This window comes from Sarcophilus harrisii, chromosome 4, assembly GCF_902635505.1.
Source record: "Sarcophilus harrisii chromosome 4, mSarHar1.11, whole genome shotgun sequence".
In the NCBI taxonomy this organism is placed as follows: domain Eukaryota; kingdom Metazoa; phylum Chordata; class Mammalia; order Dasyuromorphia; family Dasyuridae; genus Sarcophilus; species Sarcophilus harrisii.
The window spans coordinates 299340095-299364247 of record NC_045429.1 but is presented as its reverse complement, the minus strand read 5'-3'; the positions used below and the strand labels follow the sequence as shown (position 1 = coordinate 299364247).

The following is a 24153-nucleotide window of genomic DNA, read 5'->3' as shown; positions in this document are numbered from 1 at the left end:
TGATAATGTTTTCCCAGTTTGTTGCTTCCCTTCTAATCTTGTTTGTATTAGTTTTGTTTGTACAAAGGCTTTTTAATTTGATGTAATCAAATTTAATTTGATGTAATCAAAATTTTCTATTTTGTGATCAATAATGTGATCTTTGGTCACAAATTTCTTCCTCTTCCACAAGTCTGAGAGATAAACTATCCTATGTTCCTCTAATTTATTTATAATCTCGTTCTTTATGCCTAAATCAGGGACCCATTTTGATCTTATCTTGGTATATGGTGTTAAGTGTGGGTCCATAAGGCTAGATTTTCTAGAGAGAAAAGAGGATTTCTTGATTCAATCACTCCTTTGAGTCAGAAGAGGATGGGTCACATAGTTCCTGAGTAGAGAGAGAGCAGACAAAGACAGATAGATAGATATAAAGAAATAGAGATGGTGAATTTTTAGAACAGTGCAGGTCGATGGAAAGAGGTTATTTGTTCAGAAGACCCAAAATGTGCCTGCTTTTGTGGGGAATCCAAACAACCAGATAAGAACATTACAAATCCAAGAGGGATTGTGTAGCAACATCCCGTGAAAAGACAGGGTCTAATCCCAAACTCACTATTCCTCTAAGGGAAAGTGATGGGCTGAGTGCTTTAATATTTCTGTTTATAGGTTCCTACAAATACTTTATAACTTCTTTATTTTCTGTGGGGCGAAATAAAAGTAGCATGCCTATATGCATTGAAGCCTTGAGTGATTGTATAGGATCTGGGATATTGTTGCCCACAATGGCAGAAAATTGACTCGACTGAAAGTTATGTTTAGAGATTTTGCTGAAATAACTCTAATAGGGACAATGGTCCAAAAAGAGTCAATGACCTTAATGGGGTCATTCTACAGGAACAGATCTGATTATTGTGAATCCAAGGTCTTGGTGCTCAAAAATTGAAGCAATAGTTTACAAAAGAAAACAAGAACAGGTGTAAAAGTCAAGAGAACTGGAAAGAGAGATCTCTTTTTTGTGCAGATGCACACCACCCCAGTGACTGTGGATGAGGAGGAGTGAACACAAGCCTAGTGAATGTGATACTGCAGGGAACAAAAACACTTTTAGGACAATGTAGCTAGGGACCTTAAATGTGGGTTTAGATAGTCAAGGAGTCCTTGAGGTTGAACTCCTGGACAGAATTCAGAAAATAACAGTAAGGAGGACCTGAGGTCCAGGGCAACATTACCCCTAGCTCAAGATTAATGCAATAATAATAATAATAATAATGATAATGATAAACTTTTAAAAGCAAAATAAAATAAAATAAAAATGAGGAAGTAAAGAAAAAAAAGTAACCCAAACATAAATAACTACTTTTGTGTAAAAGAAGAGCTGGCTTTGAATTCAGAGCAAGATAAGGTTAAAAAAATGCTACTTCTACCCCCAAGATTAACATAAAATGGTCACAAGACCAAAAAGTTCTTGGAAGAAATTTAAAAGGAATTTAAAAATCAGACAGATCAAGGAAAAAATAGGGGGAAAAAACTATGCAAGAAAATCATGAAAAGAAATTTAACTAATTGAAAAAGATGATAAAATCTTAAGGAAGAAAATAATTCCTTGAAAACTAGATTGGTCAAAGAGGAATTGAATGACGTTATAAGAACCAAGAAATAATAAAATTAGAACAAATAGAAGAGAAGCTGTTTAGAAAAACATCTGATCTAGGGAAAAGATTGAGGAAAGACAATATAAAAATTGTCAGACTACCTGAAAGTTATGATTTTTAAAAATCTGGATACAATATTATAAGAAATTAATAAGGAAAATTGCCTTGAAGTTCTAAAACAAGAGGGCAAAGTAGAAGTAGTAGAAAATTTATTCTCTATCACCTGAAAAAGGTTACAGGAAGAAAACTTATAGGAAAGTCATAACCAACTTTCTTTTTTATTTATTTATTTATTTTATTTTATTTTATTTTTTTATTTAATAGCCTTTTATTTACAGGTTATATGCATGGGTAACTTTACAGCATTAACAATTGCCAAACCTCTTGTTCCAATTTTTCACCTCTTACCCCCCCACCCCCCTCCCCTAGATGGCAGGATGACCAGTAGATGTTAAATACATTAAAATATAAATTAGATACACAATAAGTATACATGACCAAAACGTTATTTTGCTGTACAAAAAGAATCAGACTTTGAAATATTGTACAATTAGCTTGTGAAGGAAATCAAAAATGCAGGTGGGCATAAATATAGGGATTGGGAATTCAATGTAATGGTTTTTAGTCATCTCCCAGAGTTCTTTCTCTGGGCGTAGCTGGTTCAGTTCATTACTGCTCCATTGGAAATGATTTGGTTGATCTCGTTGCTGAGGATGCCCAGGTCCATCAGAACTGGTCATCATATAATATTGTTGTTGAAGTATATAATGATCTCCTGGTCCTGCTCATTTCACTCAGCATCAGTTCGTGTAAGTCTCTCCAGGCCTTTCTGAAATCATCCTGTTGGTCCTTTCTTACAGAACAGTAATATTCCATAATATTCATATACCACAATTTATTCAGCCATTCTCCAACTGATGGACATCCATTCAGTTTCCAGCATAACCAACTTTCAAAACTCTCATGTTAAACTAGTTCAAACAAGAAAAAAAGCAATAAAATACTGTGGAAATACAGTTAAGATTTCATAAGATTTAGTGATTTATACTCTAAAAGAGTAGGTCTTGAAACATTACATTTCATTATATTCTTATGTAGTCATTACATTATATTTCAAAGAACTAAAGAACTGGGATTGTGTGCAGAATCTAGGAATTCAAACATGATCTCAGACATTGTATGCCTTAACCTTTCTCACTCATTTTCTCTGTGTCCCAGTTTCTTTATCCATAAAATAAGGATAAAAATCACACCTACCTCCCAGATTTATAAGGATGAAATAGGGTAACATCTGTAAAGTAATTTATAGACATTAAATAACTATATAAATTTTAAATATTATTATTAACTAAGTGAATGACGTTGAGTTATATCTTATTTTTAATGTCTTTAGTTTTCAGATTCTCTAAATGTAAAATGGCATAATAATTCCATAATAATATAATAATAATAAAATAATAACGGTTGTTTAAAGGATAACACATGATGTTAAATACATTTTAAAGAGCAAAAAGTACATTGAAGATAGAAAATGCAATTCATCAGGCTTCTGTTGCAATAAACTTCTGTTAAACTAATAAAGGTTGGGCAAATTTTATTTATTTATTTTTGATAATAGCTTTTTGTTTTCAAAATATATGCATAGATAGTTTTCAACATCCACCCTTACAAAATCTTGTGTTACAAATTTTTCTCCCTCACTTCCCGTCCCTCCTCCCCTAGACAGCAAGTAATCCAATATATGTTAAACATAAGCAATTTTTCTATACATATTTCTACATTTATCATGTTGCACAAGTAAAATTAGATCAAAAAGGGAAAAAATGAGAAAGAAAAAACAAGCAAGCAAATAACAAAAAAAAATAAAAATACTATATTGTGATCAATATTCAGCCCCCATGGTCCTCTTTTTAGATGCAGATAGTTCTCAGTATCACAAATCTATTGGACTTGGTTTGAATCACCTCATTGCTGAAAAGAGCCAAGTCCATCAGAATTGATAAATTGTATAATCTTGTTGCTGTGTACAATGAATGTTCTCTTGGTTCTACTCACTTGACTCAGCATCAGTTCATGTAAATCTCTCCAGGCCTTTCTGAAATCATCCTGCTGACTGTTTCTCATAGAACAATAATATTCCATACCATTCATATGCCATAACTTAATTAGCCATTCCCCAACTAATGGGCATCCACTCAATTTCCAGTTCCTTACTGAATGAAATTTATATGTCAAAGATGTCATAAGTTTCTTGGGGACAAAGGATCTGTCTCATATTCTAGTTTACTAGAATCCAGTGGAAATTTGGACTAGAAGTTAGGACACTTGACTTCAAGTCTTGGTTTTGCTACTGTGTGACCTGAGACAAGTCATTTCCCTCTTTGGGACCTTCATTTTCTTATTGAAAAAAAAAAATGGGGAGATTAAACTTGTAGACTTCTAAGATCCTTTCTAGTTCTTATATTTTGTGCTTCTATAATTCTTCTCAGAACAATACTTTGCACGTAGTAAAAGATATATATATATGTATATATATGTATGTATATATGTATAATACATACATATTTTTAAATTTGGGGAAAAGTATCGAAAATGTTTATGCGAGAATCGAACAGTTCTTGAAAGTCCAATTCACATATAATATCTATAGGAATTCTCAGAACCAGTAATCAGGTAGTCCAATACATGTTAAATATGTTAAAAATATATGTTAAATCCAATAAATGTATACATATTTATACAGTTATCTTGCTGCACAAGAAAAATTGGATCAAGAGGGGAAGAAACTGGGAAAGAAAACAAATTGCAAGCAAACAACAACAAAAAGAGTGAAAATGCTATCTTGTGGTCCACACTCATCTCCCACGGTGCTCTCTTTGGATGTAGATAGCTCTCTTCATCACTGAACAATTGAAATTGGTTTGAATCATCCCATTGTTGAAAAGAGCCACACTGGACATTAATCTGGAAGTATATGTTGAAGGTCTTTTAATGGCAAACAAAGGAGTTTGTGTATTATTTTAAAATCAAAGATGGGTTGCTAAAGCTTCTTTAATAAATGAACAATATGATCAGTCTTGCATTTTAGGAATATATTTGACAATTATTTGGAGGATAGATTAGAAAGGGGAGAGTTGAGATAGGGGTTAAATCAACTAACATAATTTGATACAGTGCAGGCAAGAGTATGAGAGGGCTTGAATTAAAGTGGTTGTATTGTGACTAGAAAAAAAGAATATAAGAGATATTGAAGAGAATCAATAACACTTGGCAATTGTTTGGGTATGGGGGTAAGTGAAAATAAGGAATCATGGATTATTCCTATATTGTGAACCTGGGAACTTGGAAGGAAATGATAAAAAATGGTTAGTTATAAGGTGAAGTGAGTTTAGAGGGAAAAGATAATGAGCTCTATTTTGGACAAGCTGATTTTATTATCCAATGGGACACTCAGGTGGATATATCTACTAGACAGTACATCCCATAGATAGATAGCTACAACTAAATCTTTAGCTGTTTTCTTCACTGGCACATTTTTTTGGGTTCCTTCAGGTTAAAGGATCTCTCCTACAGGAGACAACCCAGAAGTGGTTTGAATACAAACAGAAGTGTCTGAAAGAATTAGAAAAGCGACCATCTGGTAAGGAAACTCATCTTCTAATTGTACACTTAGACTGCCATGACAACTCAAGATACTAACCACACTCCTTGTTTAGGAGTTTAAAAAGAGGTTTTTTTGAGTTCTATTTAGAATCCCTATATAGGCTTAAACTATCCTTGGATTATTGTAACATATACTTGAATAATTTGATAACTTCCCTATTCTGTTCAACTAATGATATATTTCAGGCTGCTTGGCTATACCTGAATGAAAAAAAAAAAAAAAGATAAAATATGGATTTGTTTTTTATGCTGGTGGATACACAATTAACAACTCTTCTTATAGCTTTCTCCTCACAGTTCATCTTTGTTTTAAGCAGGGGAATAAGAGCTAGAGATTATCAGCATTCCTTCTTTGGCATCTCTTCATGGACTATATGATAGCTGAAGAAAGGCAGCAACTTTCTGATCAAGTGAGATAATTTATATAAAGAGCTTAAAAGCACTATATAAATTTGAATCATTACTTCTCCAATCTTCCCTGAAGTATTGATACTCAATTCTTTAAAAAAAGTTTAATGAAACATTTTCTCTTTGTTTCACCTTCTTTTCTGAATATATCCCTTTCTGTCCCACTACTCAGTGAGGCATCCCTTGTTTAGCATGAGCTACAGTGTTGTCTCAGAGGTCTGGTTTCACCTCTGTTGTCACCCTTGAGCTTGCCTTTGAAATACTTGTCTTTCTGTCTCTGTCTCTGTCTCTGTCTCTGTCTCTGTCTCTTTCTGTCTCTCTGTCTTTCCCTGTTTCTCTCTCTGTCTCTCTCTTTTTTTCTCTCTGCCTCTGTCTCTCTCATTTTTCCCTCTTAACTTACTCCTTTTCTGGTATCAGGTTTGGGTTTCTCCATGAAGGAAGCTGACTGGGATAACTCACTATTCCCAGGACTCTAGGACCACTACTCTCATTCTTCCAGGTGGGTGGTGGTTCCACTGAAACTGTAGACTCTGCTAATGTATTTCACATAAACATATTAGTCAAGATGTCTCCATTGAGTATTAATCAGATCATTTACTAAACAGAAGTAAAAGCAAGAATAAATTATATAACATTATATCCCTAAAACTGAAAGTGTCATCAATACATTTAATGCCCATGGGAAACAGTGGAGCCAACTGAAATGATCAAAACAATGAGAAAAATGTGTAGGGAACACATATTGCCAGAGCAACTCACCACCCAGAAACTTCAGAGTGCTTTAGTCTATCTGAAGGCAGATGTCAGGGTAGAAAGTGACATCATCACTTTTATGCAATTCAAAAACCTATTCTTAATCCCTATTTACTCTGCCTGATTCACAAATGGATTCTCATTTTAAAAAATATCAGTTTTGTTTATGATGAGTAATGAAAATCTCATCTATACTGAGTGAAACATAGACTAAGTACAATTGTCCAATAATCATAAAATAGTATTGCAGTTCAGCATTCCCCAGTTACTAATTCCAAAATTTGTTAGTCTTTCATACATAAATGAGCAATTGGAACAAAAACTTTGAGATAAATTATATCTTGGATGAGCACAATAAATTCTTATAATTTGTAACAATGATTTAAAAAAATAGAAAAAATAGTTTAACAAAATCAGTTCCCAAATATATCAACCTCAATCTAGCTATGGTGCTATATTTCATATTCCTAGTACCCAGCTCTGGAATACATTCATGTGTATTTTTTCCACTCCTTTCTAAGGTCAATTTTAATTATTAAGATGTCATAGCATATGGAGTTTTTTCTCTTTGTTTACATTGCTATAATCATTATGACTATTGTTTTTTCTAATCCTATTTATTTTATTCTGCATTAGTTTATAAGATCATAGGACCACAGAGCTAAAACTAGAAAAGACTTTTTAGTGCCATCAGGATAATTGTTATTATTTTTTGGTTCAATCATGCGCAACTCTATGTGACCCCATGGATTTTAACTGTGCAGTTTTCTTGTCAAAGATACTGAATTGGTTTGCCATTTCCTTCTCCAGTATGTCCCCATTTTACAGAAGATGAATTGAAGCAAAATAGGGATTAAGTGACTTACCTGGGATCACATAACTAGTAAATGTCTAGGGATGCATTTGAACTCAGATTTTCCTGACTCCAGACCTGATGTTCTATCCCCTGTACCATCTAGTTACCTTTATTATGCAGGTAGGTAGAATGAGACCGTAGTTTTAAGTAATTTGTCCAAGATCATAAAGGAACTAAGTGATAGAAGCAGTATTTCAACCCAAACCATTGTTCTTTTTACTCAACCACAGTACCTCATAGAAGTCTTCCTATGTTTATCTGAATTTTTGACAACTTATCATTTCTTATAGAGCTATAAAATTCCATTATATCCATGTATAACACAATCTATTTAGCTAATCCTCAATTGATGAGGACTCAATCTACTTTGTTTCCAGTTCTTTGCTACCACAAAAAGTGGTAATTTTGACCCTGGATTCTTCAAGGCCAGTATGAGAGAGAACAAAGTAGCTGGAGAGATTTTGAGTAAGACTAGGTGACAGAAGCAGTCATCCAAGGACTAGGCTAGTGTAGAAAGGCTCATCACTAACAGCTCAGGCATCAGCAGCAACTTATAAAACTGTATATTAAATACCCTTAGGATTTTAATAAAAATTGGTGGAAGGCCAAACCATCATAGATCTTGTGATGTATTCAAATAAGTATCACAGCTACATCCTTCCAGGGGCAAGGAAAGGGGAATGTCTTATGCTCTTGAATACTGAATTCTGAATACTGGAAAAAAACCCAGGATTTGGAGTCAGAGGTCCTGAATTTGAATCTCATCTCTATTATTTTCTGGAAATGTGGCCAGAAGTGAGTGGTAAGTCACTTTCTCCAGGTCTCATTTTCTTCATCTGTGAAATGAGGAAATAAGACAATATGATCTCTAAATCCTACCATTTATTATTCATGAACCTCTTAGTCTCAAAAATTTAAGTTAAAAAAAAAAGAATCTCTTCCCACAAACACCCCTGTTTTAGAAGCCAGATTACCTGAATCTGCCCTTTTATAGCCAATATAGATTCACATGGGCATGAACTGTTGATCCAAAGTCAGACTTCAGTGCCATTCACAAGAAGCTGCTTCTGAACCAAGGACTAGAATTGGGATTTTGATGTAATTCCCGTAGTCATGCTTTCTCTTTAGAAGATTGACTTCTAGAGCCTGGAATCAATAATACTGTGAGAAACTGTTTGGCCCAGAAGGCGTTTTGTTCAGGGAAACAAATGTAGACTATGTGAACATGTAGTCTATGCAAATAAAGCACTCTGTCAAATTCCCTGGAGGATCTTCATGACACATATAGTGTTGTGGACATCTTTTAAGAGCTCAAAGCATATGAGCCCTTTGATCTCAGAGGCAAGATGAATGTGGCAGGAGAGTCATAGAGTGTGAAAAGAGCTCTAGTTTATTATGCCATCCAACCTTGTTGATACACATTTTTGCAAGCATGATCAACCTGTGAACAGTAGACAATCCCAGTCACTATTCAGAGAAGCAGCTCATGGGCTTTATGTATGCATGGTATCTGCCAATTGAAGGAGAGCTGATCTAGCAATTTAACAACTCACTCATAGGCGAGAGGCCCTGTCAAGGTATCACTACTCATGAGCAACTACCTGTGACCCTCCAGCTCAATACTCATTTCCATGATCACAAATCATTGCTCCTTACTCAACAAGGGCCTTTCTGCAACTTGGCAGAAAACTTATTGTGTGCCAAAAGTTGAGGTGGCCTCAGTACTCTCTCTCTGCAGTGTCCCATAACTCAGCAATTCCCATCTTTTATCTTTTAGATAAAAAGTCTTTTCTTGAGCTGCAACCTCTGAAAAAATGTTGGAGAAAGATCTCTAAAAGCATCAACAAAGTAGTAACAACATAACAACATAGGGCAATCCGTGATTCTAATTTTAATCACCATGAAGAGACATTATCAAAACAATGTATGATTTTTTCAGCAGTTTTATCTGGATTCAAATCTTCATGAGAAGCTTTCTCTATATCAGGTGCTAATTTATATAAACTTTCTATGTTATCTTCAATTGTGTTATTGAGAAATAAATCATTCAAACGTCTCTTGATACTGTCTCAATCTTGACCTGTGTGATTATACAGCAAAGGGTTTATAGAAACCTTTGTCTATCTGTAATCACGTTGTAATTGAGCCTGGAGTTTCAATAACTCTACTTCTGCTCCTATTTCCAATGATACTTCTCTTTTTTCTAATGGGACTAATAAGGTCTGTTTCCTTCTTTTCTATTATGGTATTCAACTTATGATCAGTCTTAGTATGATACCATTTCTCACTTTTGACAGGAAGCATTGCTACATGAGCTCTAGTGACCACAAATACAGTCTGAGTTTCAATTTCAGTAATCCAAGCTATCACTAACTGTACAATTCCAACAAGTAACAGTGTAAAAATCTAATGTTTCTTTGGTAACAGTTACAGAGTCTCCCCATATAAATGCATATTTCCCTCCCAGAAAGCTTTAGTATAGAATTGGTATCCACTTCTCATGGCATTTGTCCAAGAACCAGGGCCCAAGATGTTTTTCCATGTTCCAAATTGCTGACCCAATTCTTGAGTGACAAAAATGTGTCCCTTGGAGGCTTGTGAGGGGCCAACCTGATGATCCTTTATGTAGACACACCATTGCAACCCTCCTGTGCAGATGAGGGTGTTGTTATGATAGGGCGTCCCCTGCATGCCCAGCATGTGTCACATCATACCCCACCCCTCCAAGAGACAATCCTAGGCCATGGTGGGTCCATAGCCCACATTTTGGCTTCTATTGCCAACCCTGATTGTGTGTAACACAAACGCATGTGTATAAGAAACATCTTGCTAGTGGTCTTCTCCTTTTGGACAGCCATCTCTTCTTCCTTCTTTTTCTCTTCATTTCTATGGACAACTTTGAGATGTCTGGTGGGAATCCACCGCTGAAGATTTTCTCCTATGGAGATACAAACATATCCTGGCCCCCACATTAGAATCCTGTAGGGTCCCTCAGGACACTTTTTCATTATCATGGTCTTGTTCTTAGGGGGGGCCTTCTTAATAAATATGGGATATTATCTTTGAGTGATTCTTTGTCTTATGTTCATCAGAGAGTATTTCATAGCTGCACTTAAATCATTTGAATCAAATTTTAAGTAATTTATTGTACACACTGATTTATCTATATCTTTCTGAGTGAGCCTACCTCCATCTCCCTCTTTTTGTCCTTTTTTTTTTTTTTTTTAAATAAACCTCTTGAGGATCTAATTAGTCCTTTCTACAATATGATGTATGGAGAGTTCCTATAGGAACTGTTTTAATATTTTTTAACTATATGTGGGTCCATTATCAGTCTTAATGTTGTGTGGGATACCCATAGAGGCAAAACAGTGAAATAGGTGATTTATTACATGTGAAGTAGCTTCCCCTCATTGAGAGGATGCAGATACAGACCCCAAATAAGTGTCAACTGTAACATGAATGCATGAATATGATCTCTAAATCCTATCATCATGGACCTCTCAATCTCAAAATTTTAGGTTAAAAAATAATAAAAGGACCTCTTCCCACAAAGACTCCTGTTTTATAGGCCAGATTATCTGAACCTGCCCTTCTATAGCCAATATAGATTCATATGGGCATGAAAGGGTCCAACATGCTTGGATTGTTGATCCAAAGTCAGACTTCAATTCACAAGGAGCTGGTTCTGAACCAAGGACTAGAATTGGGGTATTGATGTAATTCCCCTGGTCATACACTCAGGATTTCTCTTTAGAAGATTGATTTCTATGGCATGGAATCAATAATACTGTGAGAAAGTGTTTGGCCCAGAAGTTGGTTTGATCATGGAAACCAACTATCTATTATGTGAACACGTAGTCTGTGCAAACAAAGCACCCTGGAGGCTTTTCATGACACATATAGTATAACAGGGCTAATAGTGTAACATAATGGAGGAGAGAGTAGAACATCTGAAGCCAGAGGACCAAAGGACAATTCTCAAAACTGCTGCTTACTACTTTTATAATCTTGGACAAGTCATTTTCCCAACTGAGTCTCAGGTTTTTCATTTGTAAAATGAATTGTTGGATTAAATAATTCTTATGGTCTCTTTTAACTATAAATGCTATGATTCCCCATGACCATAATTTTCATTATTTGGACACTTCCTATCTTTTCAATCTTCTTACACTTCACTTCTTATCATGTACACTATGATTCAATGACACTAGTCTTTTTTTAACTTGAATCGCTATCTTCCAATTTTAGGCATTTTCATTAACTGTCCTCCATGACTGGAATAATGTCCTTCCTTATTTCTGGCTCATGAGTTTCTTTACTTTCTTGAAGTCTTAGCTAAAATCCCATCTTCTGCAAGAAACTTTGCCAGTCTTCCTCAGTGCCTTTTTTTGGAGACAGTCCTCATTTTATCCTGTATATTTCTTGTTTATACGTAATTGTTTAAATGCTACCTCCCTAACTACATTGTAAGCTCCTTGAGATCAGGGACTCTGTGTAATGGGCTGAAGTTTGAGTTGATGCATTAAGGTCCCAAGTACGTGAGGCTAAATAGTAATTGGGCTATACTCTATTAATATACATGATTGGATAAAGAATGGCCCCGCCCACTCTCCGTGCAAGTCCTGATGTGTTGTATAGGAAATGACGATTTTGGTGGGTGGAGGCAGAGAGAGACAGGAAAAGAAGCTGGGAGAGATTGGCTTGGGTTCCATACTCCTAACTGCTGGTCATGTGGCTGCTGGTCAAGCTAGCTTCTTGACTCAGCTGCACACATTGCTATTGCCCATTCTCTTCCACCTCCGATCTTTCTTCACTGAGAATAAAGACTGACGATTTTCCCCTAACCTGAATTCCTGACTCCGGCTGATTTTAAAATACGCGGTCTTCACAACTCTGTATATACATGTGTGTATAAATGAGTTGTGTAGCTCCATTTACTTTGTCTGACTTTTAGGGGACTGTATAGTAATTTCCCTTTATCCTCTAATTATTTCACTATTATCCACAATAATTGCTCCCACAAAATAAGACTACTTTCCACTCCCCTGAAAATATGCTATTTTTTTCTTCTCTTCCTTTGCTCAAAAAGCCATTCTCTCCTCCTATAATCTCCTTTACAACACAGGTGTTTCTTCTTTATATATAAAGTCTTTTCTGATAATGCTGTTAGGAACATCATTCCATTTTACATGGTTTGTTTTTTAGCATCCCCTTTTTTATACTTATCACATAATACTATATATTATAGTTATCTATGTATGTGTCATAATCCTACTAGACATCACATTGTAAACCTTCCTCTCCTCTGCTATAATAAACTATGTTATCAGCATATCAGGTACTTGATTTGTTGAATTAATTGAATCTAGTAGACTAGAAAAGACCTTGTGTTTCATGCAGACCAAAGACTCTGTCCACAGATGGAAAGAGAAGTAATTAAATGAAGTCCCCAATCATCTTAATAGAAATACACACACACACACACACACACACACACACACACACACACACACAATCTTCCTAGTTCCTCTTATTATTTTGTAAATAACTTGCCAAATGTCACTCCAGGACTTTATTTAGGATGCTTCACATCCTAGCAATTTTCTAAGGCAGTTAAAAGTTGATTGCTTTCTGGTTAACTTGCTAAGTGTAGAAAAGTACCTCAATTTATTCAACTTGTTTTATGCTGATCTAATTAAATGAGGGAATCACCAGAGATCTATTTTATTGTTTATTATGTACACACTGGCTCCTTATCTATACTCATCGGCTATAATGATAATTAGGGAGGTAAAGCAATTAAGCAGGAATAAAAAGAGGAACAGAAAAAGCAGTAGCACAAATAAGGGGACTAGCCTTTCTCCTACACTGAGGTCAATGATAAATAGTCATTAAAAGTAGAAAAAGCTGAGACAATGGGTTTGTGCCCTTTTTTTTTTTTTTAAAACTAACTGCTGCTTGAAGATCTGGTTATCCTTGGAAAGAGGAAGAGAAAAAGAACCAGGTGAGACCTCTTCAATGGAGAACATGATTATTTGATCAAATATGGTATTCTGGGAGATTTTCCCTACATGTCTTTCTGTGTGTCCTCAGGAAGTCTTAATGTCTTGCTTATAGAGGGTAGTTAAAGGATTGGAACACTAAAGATTTTGTATCACAAGCTTAGCATAACAGTCCGCATCCTTGATGACACCTCCTGAGTCGTTCCCTATTCTCTGGTATGTTTTTTGGGGGGCCCTTTCTCACTCTAATAGCCTTCCTAACAGTTGCTGTATCTATGCTTATACACAGGCGGGATGGGTGATCATATCAGGCAGACTTGGTCACGACAGGAAGGAGAACTTTGCTGTTCTACAATTAGAATGTAAATTCCTTGTCTTGTCTTTCTTTATAAACCCAAAAATGCTATATAAGCATGTCAGGATTGTTATCTATCTTTCAATTTCTCCCAGTTCCTACCAATACAGTAAATGCTTAATAAAGTTTGTTTGATGAGTTCATTTGGGCTTTTCCTTCCTTCCTTCCTTCCTTCCTTCCTTCCTTCCTTCCTTCCTTCCTTCCTTCCTTCCTTCCTTCCTTCCATTTTTCTTTCCCTCTCCCTCCTTCCCTCTCTCTGTCTGTCTCTTTCTCCCTCCCTCCCTCCCTCTATTTCTCTCCCCTCCCCCTCCTCTTTTCCCTTCCTCTCCCTTTTTCTTTCTCCCTCTCCCTTCTTCTCCCTCCTTCCCTCTCTCCCTCCCTCCCTTTCCCTCTCTCTGTCTCTGTCTTTCCCTCCCTCCTTTCCTCTCTCCCCACCTCTCTGTTTCTCTCTCTGTTTTCCTTTCTCTGTCTCTCTGTCTCATATATCATCTATCTATCTATCTATCTATCTATCTACCTATCTCTCTCTCTCTCTCTCTCTCTCTCTCTCTCTCTCTCTCTCTCTCTCTCTCTCTCTATGTCTCTCTTTCTTCCAGGTATATATTGTAATGGAACATTTGACAGATATGCGTGCTGGCCTCATTCACCTCCAGGAAATGTCTCTATTCCCTGTCCTTCATACTTACCTTGGTGGCAAGAAGGTAACATGCTGTTTTATCCTTTTTCCAAAATCCTTCAAAGGGCCTGGTACATCTTGGGTGGTTGCAAAGTTTCAGGCAGAACAAAATAAAAATGAGCTTCTAAAAATATTCTGAAAAGTTCTGAAGATATTTCAAATTTGATTTCAGGAAGAAAGTTAGACTATTATGTTACCACATTGATTTAATTATGATATTTAGAAGAATGTTAGTTTTGGTTTTAGAAATAGCTGGTAATCAAAGAAATCAACATTTTTTTTTTATTATACTTTCACTTACCTATCTAGCAATCCACAATACAGATGACATAGGATTGCTTTACTTAAGAGAATCCACATAGAAAAATCCAAACATAGAAAACAGATAAATTAGAATGATAGAACTTTATAGTTGAAAAGGACCTTCATTTTCTAAATGAAGAAATGGAAATCCTGCTTATTATCTTTTTTTTTTATACATAGCACTTGGGACAATCCCTGAACTTCTGAGTTAGAATCTTAAGAGAAGGCTACCCCCAGATTCAAGGTAGTCTGTGGATTCCCATCTCTTTATGTGCCATAATTCACAAATTCCCACCCATGTGTTAGTTTTTAACAGTCAGCCAGAGAACTGAATTAGTCTGGAGTAAAATAAAAATAATAATTAATACTAGCTAACGTTTATATAGTGTTTACTCTGTGCTTTACAAATATTAATTCTTTTGATCCTCGCAACAACCCTGGGAGGCAAGTTATTATTATTATTCTTGTTTTATAGATGAAGACACAGAGGCCAACAGAGGGTGAGTTGCCCAATGTCACAGAGTTAGTATGCTTCTAAGGCTAGATTTGAACTCAGATCTTCCTTAATACTTAATGAAATAACATAGTAAGAAAAATAGCAATAAATATCTGCTCAAAAAATCTAGCATATGCTGTTTTGTTTATAAATATGCATATCAGTATAAAAAGGGAACACCTAGGGAATACATATGGCAGGGCACATACATAGGGAATATATATATAATATAATATAATTCTGATCTTATATATATATATATATATATAATTTGACATAAATAATATAGTACACATAAAAGGAATATGCATGAAGTGTCTCACACTTAAAGAATATGTATAATTAGAGTTTACATCTAGAGGCAACTCATTCCTCCTACACTGCAAAGTCATTGCTATATTTTGTGGTGTCAGTGTGAGACCTCTGTTGGCTTTGTTCCCTGCTTGTCTTCATTAGGAGTTTGTCTCTACTGGATTCTGCTCTGCTGGGTATCAGTGGCTGTAGAGTAGTTGCTCTGCGCTTCCACCTTCTGGCTGTAGTGGAAATCCTTGGTTATTGTGCTTATTTGAAATTTCTTCATTTCTGGTTCCTGAAACACCACCTCTCACCTCCACCCCCCACATTTTTTTTTTTAAAGAATAAACTAAAGGAACAGCTTTTGCCTGAGTGGTAAGACCAACAAAATGAGCATTAGGGGCAGATATAACTTCTTGTTTTGTTTTGTTTTTAAGAGTATGTTATCAGAGCAACTAGAGAACACAATGGATAGAGCACCAATCCTAAAGTCAGGAGGACCTGAGTTTAAATCTGGCCTTAGACTTCCTAGCTGAGCTCCTTCCTGAGCAAATCACTTAACCCCAATTGCCTAGCCAAAAAAAAAAAAAATAAATAAACAAACAAAAAAAGAGTATCTTATCTCTTCCTTTTCACAGTCATGATTACCAATTTTTTACCTCTGACAGTAGGTTCTTTTCTATTGGGAACTACATTCCTTAGGATACATAGCAAATTGACTGAGTAATTGTGTATATAATGAGGATTAGTAAGATAGATAAATGAAAAATTAAAAGAAGAATTTTTCTGATCTATTCAGCAAACATTTATTAAACATCTGCTGTGTTTAAGACCGTGTGCTAAGGACTAAAAGAGTAAAATAGTTCTTTCCTCAAAAGAACTTGCATTCTATGAAGATTGGGGGAGAGAAAAAAGTTGTGTATAAATTTTAAAGAGTATGAAGTAAATTGAGGAAGGAGAGAACACCAACAACATGTGGGATTAAGTGAGGCTTCCTGAAGGAGATGACACCTGAGCCAGGCCTTGAAGAAAGATAAAATTTCTGAAAGAAAGTAATGAGCAGGAAGATGATTTATTCAAATGCATGGAAGGTGAAAATGGAGGACCATCGTGTATGCACAGTTATTACTCAACTAGGGTATTGTACTATTGTGAAACCAAGATTTTCAGCCCTATTTCATATTATTTCCTATCATAAAAACCAGGTTGTAGCCAAATCCTACCAAATGTAGTAGATCATGGAATTTTATTTCCTGTCTGTCTGCATTCCTTTATCATTTACGGTTTCAATTTCTCCATTTCTGAAGGAAAACAAAAACATATTTAAGCATCATCTATATACCAAGCTCTGTGCTAACTGCTTTACAAATATCTCATTTGATCTCATCACAACCTGGAAAGTAGATGTGAATATAATCCTCATTTTACAGTTGAAGAAATTGGGAAACAGGACAAAGCACTTGCCCAGGGTCACAAAGCTTATAAATAAATATTTCAGGTCAAATTTGAATTCAGATCTTCCTGACTCTAGACTATCTCCTAAGTATTCTATCTCCTAAGCCACCTAGCTACCTTTCTTCTTTCTTTCTTCAGCTCATTTTATAGATGAGGAAACTGAGGCACATGGTTAAGTGACTTGCCCAGGATCACAGAGCTAGTCTTCCCGTCTTAAGGCCCAGCATTCTATCCACTGTACCACCTAGCTTCTTGCTATACAGATACAAGTTATTATTAGTTTAGCTCTTTATCAGTAAGGAAGCTCATAAAATATATAGCTTTTCTCAGTTGGAAGGAGGGACCGAAAAATCATGTGTGATGTTTAATTTATATTAGATTACTTCCTGTCAAGGGGAGGGGGTGGAGGGAAGGAAGGGAAAAAATCTGTAAAATGTGTTTTTGCAAGGGTAAATGTGGAAAATATCTTTGTGTGTATTTTGAAAATAAAAAGCTATTATTAAAAAAATTTGCATGCAAAAAAAAAAAAAAAAAAAAAGGGTCATGTAGTAGAAAACAGAAGACATGGAAGCCACAGAGGATAGAGAAATCCAAGACATTTTGAGTTCCATAGATAGAATAAGCGACAGGTTGAATACACAGAAGTCAGAGCCAACAACTAGCTTGCAAGGAAAAGAAAGTTCTACCTCCACCTGAATAGATAAGAGTCAATTAGAACCTTGTCTGGAATGTTGTGCTGCTTAAGGAATGACCTGCCTAGAGAGAATTTGCTGCCACATTGGGGTTGGGTGAATTTATACTCTTTCTACTTTTTCTTCCTCTGCCAGTGAACTGGCATTGTTAATTTAAAATTTTTATTTATTTTCTGTCTATACTTTTATAATGAGTTTTCTTTTTAGATGAACTTTTTCATCATATTCTGAGCAAGTATTTGCTTTAAATGAATGAATCATGCAGTAGGAAAAGACAAAAGATAACTTCTGGACAAATAACCCTAAACTTAAATGTGAGGTTATATTATCTCTCTCTCTCCAAAAAAAGGGACTTTTTAATTCACATGTCTTTCTTACTCAGAGGGGCAAACACAGAAAAGCTTAGTGGGACTTGGTTTTTGCTACTGAATTTAGAAGCTTTGGAAAATATGTATGTATGTATACATACATGTATAAATATTCAAATGCAAGTGTATATATGCATATATGTATATAAATAAGTATATATATAAACTGTATAAATATATATGTATGTTTATATGTATATACATATATGACATTAAAAAAAAAAACCCAGCAGATACTTTAATGAACCACTGGAAGAGAAATAAGAAACATTCTTTTCTGAGATTTTCTATGCCTCTGTTGGGGAATGATAGTAGGGATTGAAAAATCTGAAGCAAACATGAAGTTGTATGCATTGATTTTTTTTTCTAAAGTTCTGTTTACTTTCAGAAAGCCCAGGAAGAATATACAGACATTGCTTGGCTGGGGGAACTTGGCAGACTCTGGAGAACTCTACAGACATTTGGCAGTATGTCACAGAATGTTCTGAAAACTTCAGCTTCAAACAAAATGTGAGCTTTGTTCCTTTTAGTGGTAATAACTCCATCTCTTTATTGCTCTCCTGAATTATTAATACAACTAGGTTGTGTCCATCCCAGAGATGCAGGCATAGGCTCTATGCATGCTTGTGAGTGTAGGCTAGCATTGTAATATGTTTTAACAATCCATAAAACACAGTCATATGTACATGCAAATTTGGAGAAGTATAGGGTTTTCATCATCATAACCAATGTGCAATTCACTAAATATATTTTAATACGGCAAGAGGAAATTAAAGTTTTCATAGAACAGTAAACTCCTTGTTATAGATCATTAATCTAGCAGAACTTTTGATTGACCATACCAGAAATTTTTAAAAAGGCAACAATAAGCTGCTTTATTTTTTATTTATTTTAAATAATAGCTTTTTATTTTCAAAATATATGCAAAGTTAGTTTTCAACATCCACCCTTGAAAAACATCCTTGTATTCCACTTTTTTTTCTCCCTCTTTCCCCCTTATCCCCTGCTCTAGACAGCAAGTAATCCAATATATGTTAAACATGTGTAATTCTTCTATACATATTTCCACAATTGTCATGCTGGACAAGAAAGATCAGATCAAAAGGGAAAAAAAATGAGAAGGAAAACAAAAAGCAAGCAAACAACAACAAAAAGGTGAAAATACTATTTGATATAGTAGTCCCCACTCTCTCTGGGTGAAGAAAGCTCTCCATCACAAGTCTAATGTAATTGGCCTGAATCATCATATTGTTGAAAAGAGCCAAGTCCATAAGAATTGATCATTGCATAATCTTGTTGTTGTTGTGCACAATGTCCTCTTGGTTCTACTCACTTTACTTAGCATCAGTTCATGTAAGTCTCTCCAGGTTTTTCTGAAATCATCCTGCTGATCCTTTCTTATAGAACAATGATACCATAACTTATTCAGCCATTCTCTGACTGATGCCCTCAGTTTCCTTGACAGTACAAAAAGGGCTGCTATAAACATTTTTTGCACATGTGGGTGCTTTTCTCTTTTTTATGATTTCTTTAGGATATAGGCTCAGTAGAGACACTGCTGGATCAAAGGGCATGTATAGTTTGATAGCACTTTGGACATAGTTTGCTGCTTTGCTTTTTTAAAAAAAGATCTTTAATAGCAAGATCTTGACATTATAATAGATGAGAATATAACTACTGAAAAGTAATTTTTTTGTGCCACTTAAAGTCTCTGGATATAATGTTCTATTTTGTACTCCAAAAGCCTCTTTTTTTTTTTCTTTAGGAGAAGGAGAAAACCAGGAGTTACAATTACAACTATCAATCTATTAGATTCTTCTCCCTATGTAGTTAGAGTATTCAAATTTATCTTGGATCTATGCAGAAAAGATAGAGAAAAAGAAGATGAAGAAAAACTTCTTTCTTATTAAATTTTTCTTAAATATTATTTTATGAGGAAACATAAAATTATTTTTATGAGGAGATAATTATGAGTTATGTCTTGATCAAAGCTGAAAAGATTTTTTTTTCTGTCATGGAAGGAGAAAAGCTGGAGAAGATAAAGATAAAGAAGATGGAGAAAATTGTCTTTCTTAACGAAACTATTATAGCTTTCTTGAATAGGATAAAAGGGATTCTAATGAATAGCATTTATTTTTTATAATTAGTGAATTAGTGTAGGAGTGTATTCTTAGGAGTGAACTCATTTACCTTTACACATAGTTTGAAATTACTCAGGACTATGATCTTTCTCATTGATAAAATTATAAAAAAATTCCCTATTTTAATATGGATTTTATTATTGATATATTGTCTATTTGGTAACTAGCATATTAAATCACTTGAAACTGAGGAATTGAATATAAAAATAATATAAATAACATGGAGAAAGTTAAATAATATTTGATAAACATGGATGGGGATACTGACTTAACTGATTTATTGAAAGATATGGTGAAATTATATCGATGAGGAAATATACAAAAATAATTTTGGATTTCCTTAGAGATCTGAATGATAAAATTAAATATGTGAACAAGTCAAGTAGCAGGCCAAAGAGTAACCAGTAGATGAGATTGGAATACCCTAGACCACATGTAGATTTGCTACATGACAGTGGTAGAGCTGTTCCCCTGTAGTCTCTTATATTTGAAAAACAAATGAGTTGGAGTAGATGATCTCTAAAGTTCTTTTTTAGCTCTAATATTCTATATGAGTCAGCAAAAAAAGTTGGTTGACATTAAACTTTTAAGGTCAAAAAGTAAAAAATATTTTCTCTTCATCTCCTCCTTAACCTTCCCCTCCCATGTTGCTTTCTGACTTTAAGTGAGATTTAAAGCAATTTTAAATTTTCTGATATTTGCCAAGTAGAAGACTGAAATTTTTCAGAGTTATCTATCAGAGATTATAGATAGTGATTCTGAATTTATATCTACATATACCTTGAAAATCTTGAAATATAATTGTTCAGGTCCAGAGACTAGGATTCTTCCAAACCTTTCTTATTACTCCTCATCTTTTTTTTGGAGCTATAATTTTTTTCTATATATCTGTTTTTCCCTTCCTCAAGAATTCTGCTAAAGAGAGCAAAGTAAAATAGCAAATGAAGAAATTCACCTCTTTCTTGGCAGATGGTATCACACCTAAGCAGGAAATCTAGCTGTTCATTTTTCTGTTTTGTTTCATTATAAATTAGCATTGGTTGCAGGTCAGAGGTTATATCCACCACAGCCAAGTTTCTACCCTCTTTTGCCATCTTTGTGTATGTTCCTTTTCATCTTTTGTTTTTTTATATACCCTTAAAAATCTGAAGTTATATATGAATGTTTTTCTAATTTTGTTATTCAAAGCTTTTTTCTCAGAACATATTGCTTACCTTCTCCCTTCCATTGTGAGTTATACTCTATTTCTTTTGCTGTGGGTTCATAGGCATTTTTTCTGAATATATTGAAAACGGTTCCTATAATTTGGAATTTGCTAACAAAGTGACTAAAATATCCATATCTTTTGCCCTAGAGATCCCACTGGTAAATATTTATCCCTAAGTCTATTAAAAGGGAAACAGCTAAACATATTGTAGTATTTTATATGAGCATAATAGGATATTATTGTCCTGTAAGAAACATACATATAATTAACATATAAATATATGAATAAGATATTATTGTCCTGTAAGAAACATAAATATAATTAACATATAAATATATGAGGAGACATATAAAGTGATATAAAGTAAAGTAAGTAGAACATGAAGGAAAATATATAAACATTATGAAATTGTAATGACCCAGCTTTACTCCAAAGAACAAAGAATAAAATGTATTTCCCTCAGTCTTTAGTAGAAATGGGAACTTTGGGTGTGGAATATAATATTAGAATTGGTTGAGATATTGCTTAGTTTTGCTTCCCCCCTCCCTTTTAAAATCTTGGTTCTAAGTTTTGATTTCTGGAAGGGGCTCAAGAAAGAAGAAAGAAATATCAGAAAAGGTAGGTGATATAATAAAAGATATCAGTTAAATTTTTTATAAGAATTTTTGTAAGAATAAAATCAGTCTTCTGAAAATTTAGATAAATGATTGATGATGTGGAGGATTCTTTTTTTTTTTTTTTAACTATTATGTATTCCAAGATTATATGGGTATAGTCTCTCAAAGTTCTTTGTAATTCTACTTTACCAATAAGGTTGTTCTTCATTGGTCCAAGTTAAGTCTATAGTAACAGTACGCCTAACTGCTTCCTCACCAAAGCTAGAGATGAAATTACTATTAAGGCAAATCAAGAATTTATAAAGTATTCTTAGCAAATTCTAGATCATTAAAATGTCTTTATACTATTAGCAGCATGAATACCCTATCATAATTCTCCTACCTTTTAGCACATATGAATCTTTTGTAGTATTTGGGGAAACATGGGATATTACTTCAGAATATCCAGAATGCGTGAAAACAGCTTTAGATCTAATGTGTATCTCCAATTATACATAATGTCTTCTCTTACACTGTTGTGTTATGTTCTTCCACTTGTGATTGTTGATTTCCTCCTCTCAAAGAGTTTGATCAACAACAAACATCAATGATCCCCAGGACTCTTTCTTTTACCTTAGGACAAAGGAGATTTGGGGAGGAGGATACACAGACTTACAATGAGGTCAAAATTCCATTTATCACTTACCATTAATCTTCATTGTCTTTATCCCCATACACAGGACGAGCGCTACACATTGCTTTCAACCTTGCAGATAATATACACCCTGGGATATTCTCTCTCACTTATTTCCCTCTTCTTAGCTCTTATCATTCTTCTGTGTCTCAGGTAAGTGAGATTTCCTATTTTGGGGGAGCATAACTAAATATATATGTTTGTCTTCTTTTGTTATATTACTATTTGGAGTTATCTGACTGATCTCAGAGAAAATCTCTAGAAAGGGACAAGTCTATTGAAAAATTCATGGTAGACTTTGAGATTCAAGTCAACAAATATTTATCAAGTTCTTAGAAATAAAAATAAAAACAGTCCCTTCATGGGAAGAAGTTGCATTCTAATAGGAAAAGACAACATATAAAAGAAATCTTAAAAGAAGCAGAAGGGTATATATGGGAGGAGGGGAATGGAGAGATGGAGGTAGGGTTTATATGGCAGGGAGGTGGATAGAGAGACATTTTCAACAAGGGGCATGGTGAAGGAAGAAATCTGGAGAATTAGGATTGGAGTCTGTAAAAGAATGAAGGAACAACACAGCTGATCTGGGCCCTTCTTTGAAATTAAAGTTCTGGGCAGAACTGACCAAGCAGAGAAAGGGGGTACAGGGGCAGAAGAATTTCCATGTCAAAGGGGTAAAGAGATCTTTTAGGATGAGAATGCTGCTGAGACATGATAGGGAAAGAAGTACAGAGAGTCAGGAGTAGAGGTCACAGAGGAAAGAGTGGGGATTCATAGTGGAATTCTTTGTATGAGTCATTCAGTCGTCTTAACAATAAACAGTAGATCCCCAGAGTCATAAATGATTCTCCAAATTACCTGAGAAAGACCTTTGTTTAGTCTCAACTTTGTAATGACACAGAGTGCAATACAGTAAAAAAAAAATAATTGGACTGGAAATCAAAAGGCATATTCTAGAGGACAAGAATTTGTCCTCTAGCCTCACTCATGGTTGTGAGCAAATCATGTTCTTTTCTGGGCCTCCATTTGCCCCTCTATAAAATGAAGATTCTGGGCTAGGTAGTATTTAAGATTCTTTTTAGCTTTAAATACTATGATCCTGTGATTCAATGTCCCATCCAGCTCTATATGGATAGATAAAGAGCTTTATGTATCTATGAAGTTAAATTTATGAAATAATTATGTTACACGATTATTGGAAACAATGCATTCTAAAGTCAATTTGATTTGCACTGGATTTAAATCTCTCCAGAAAAGATAAAATCTGTAGATGATTCTTCAGAGTGATCCCTTTGGTTTTTTGTAACTAGATCTATTCCCATGTTATTTTTCAATCTCTGATATTAACCAGAGTCTAATTGTGTTTAAAATTTCTCATTGGGAAGAAAGGGGGAAAAAAGAAAAAAAGAAAGTTACATGACAACTATTATATATTTAAAAGAAATAGCATGTTGTACATAATAGATTTGTAGCTTCATGTGCATTTTTTCCCCTATTATACTATATTATAGAAATGTTTGTTTTATTTCTTAAGTTCAGAATAAAATAAGTAAAAGA

General features: G+C 34.6%; 1 protein-coding gene across 1 annotated transcript in view; it reads left to right on the top strand.

Moving 5' to 3' along the window:
- GLP2R (glucagon like peptide 2 receptor) overlaps positions 1 to 24153 on the top strand; it is a gene marked incomplete at its 5' end in the record, with an annotated part of 80331 nt that overhangs the window by 8272 nt on the left and 47906 nt on the right. Inside the window, 4 exons of the mRNA XM_031965546.1 lie at positions 5187 to 5274; positions 14271 to 14375; positions 18347 to 18468; positions 22643 to 22749. Of these exons, the coding sequence (XP_031821406.1) occupies positions 5187 to 5274; positions 14271 to 14375; positions 18347 to 18468; positions 22643 to 22749 (422 nt within the window). The remainder of the gene's footprint in view (positions 1 to 5186; positions 5275 to 14270; positions 14376 to 18346; positions 18469 to 22642; positions 22750 to 24153) is intronic.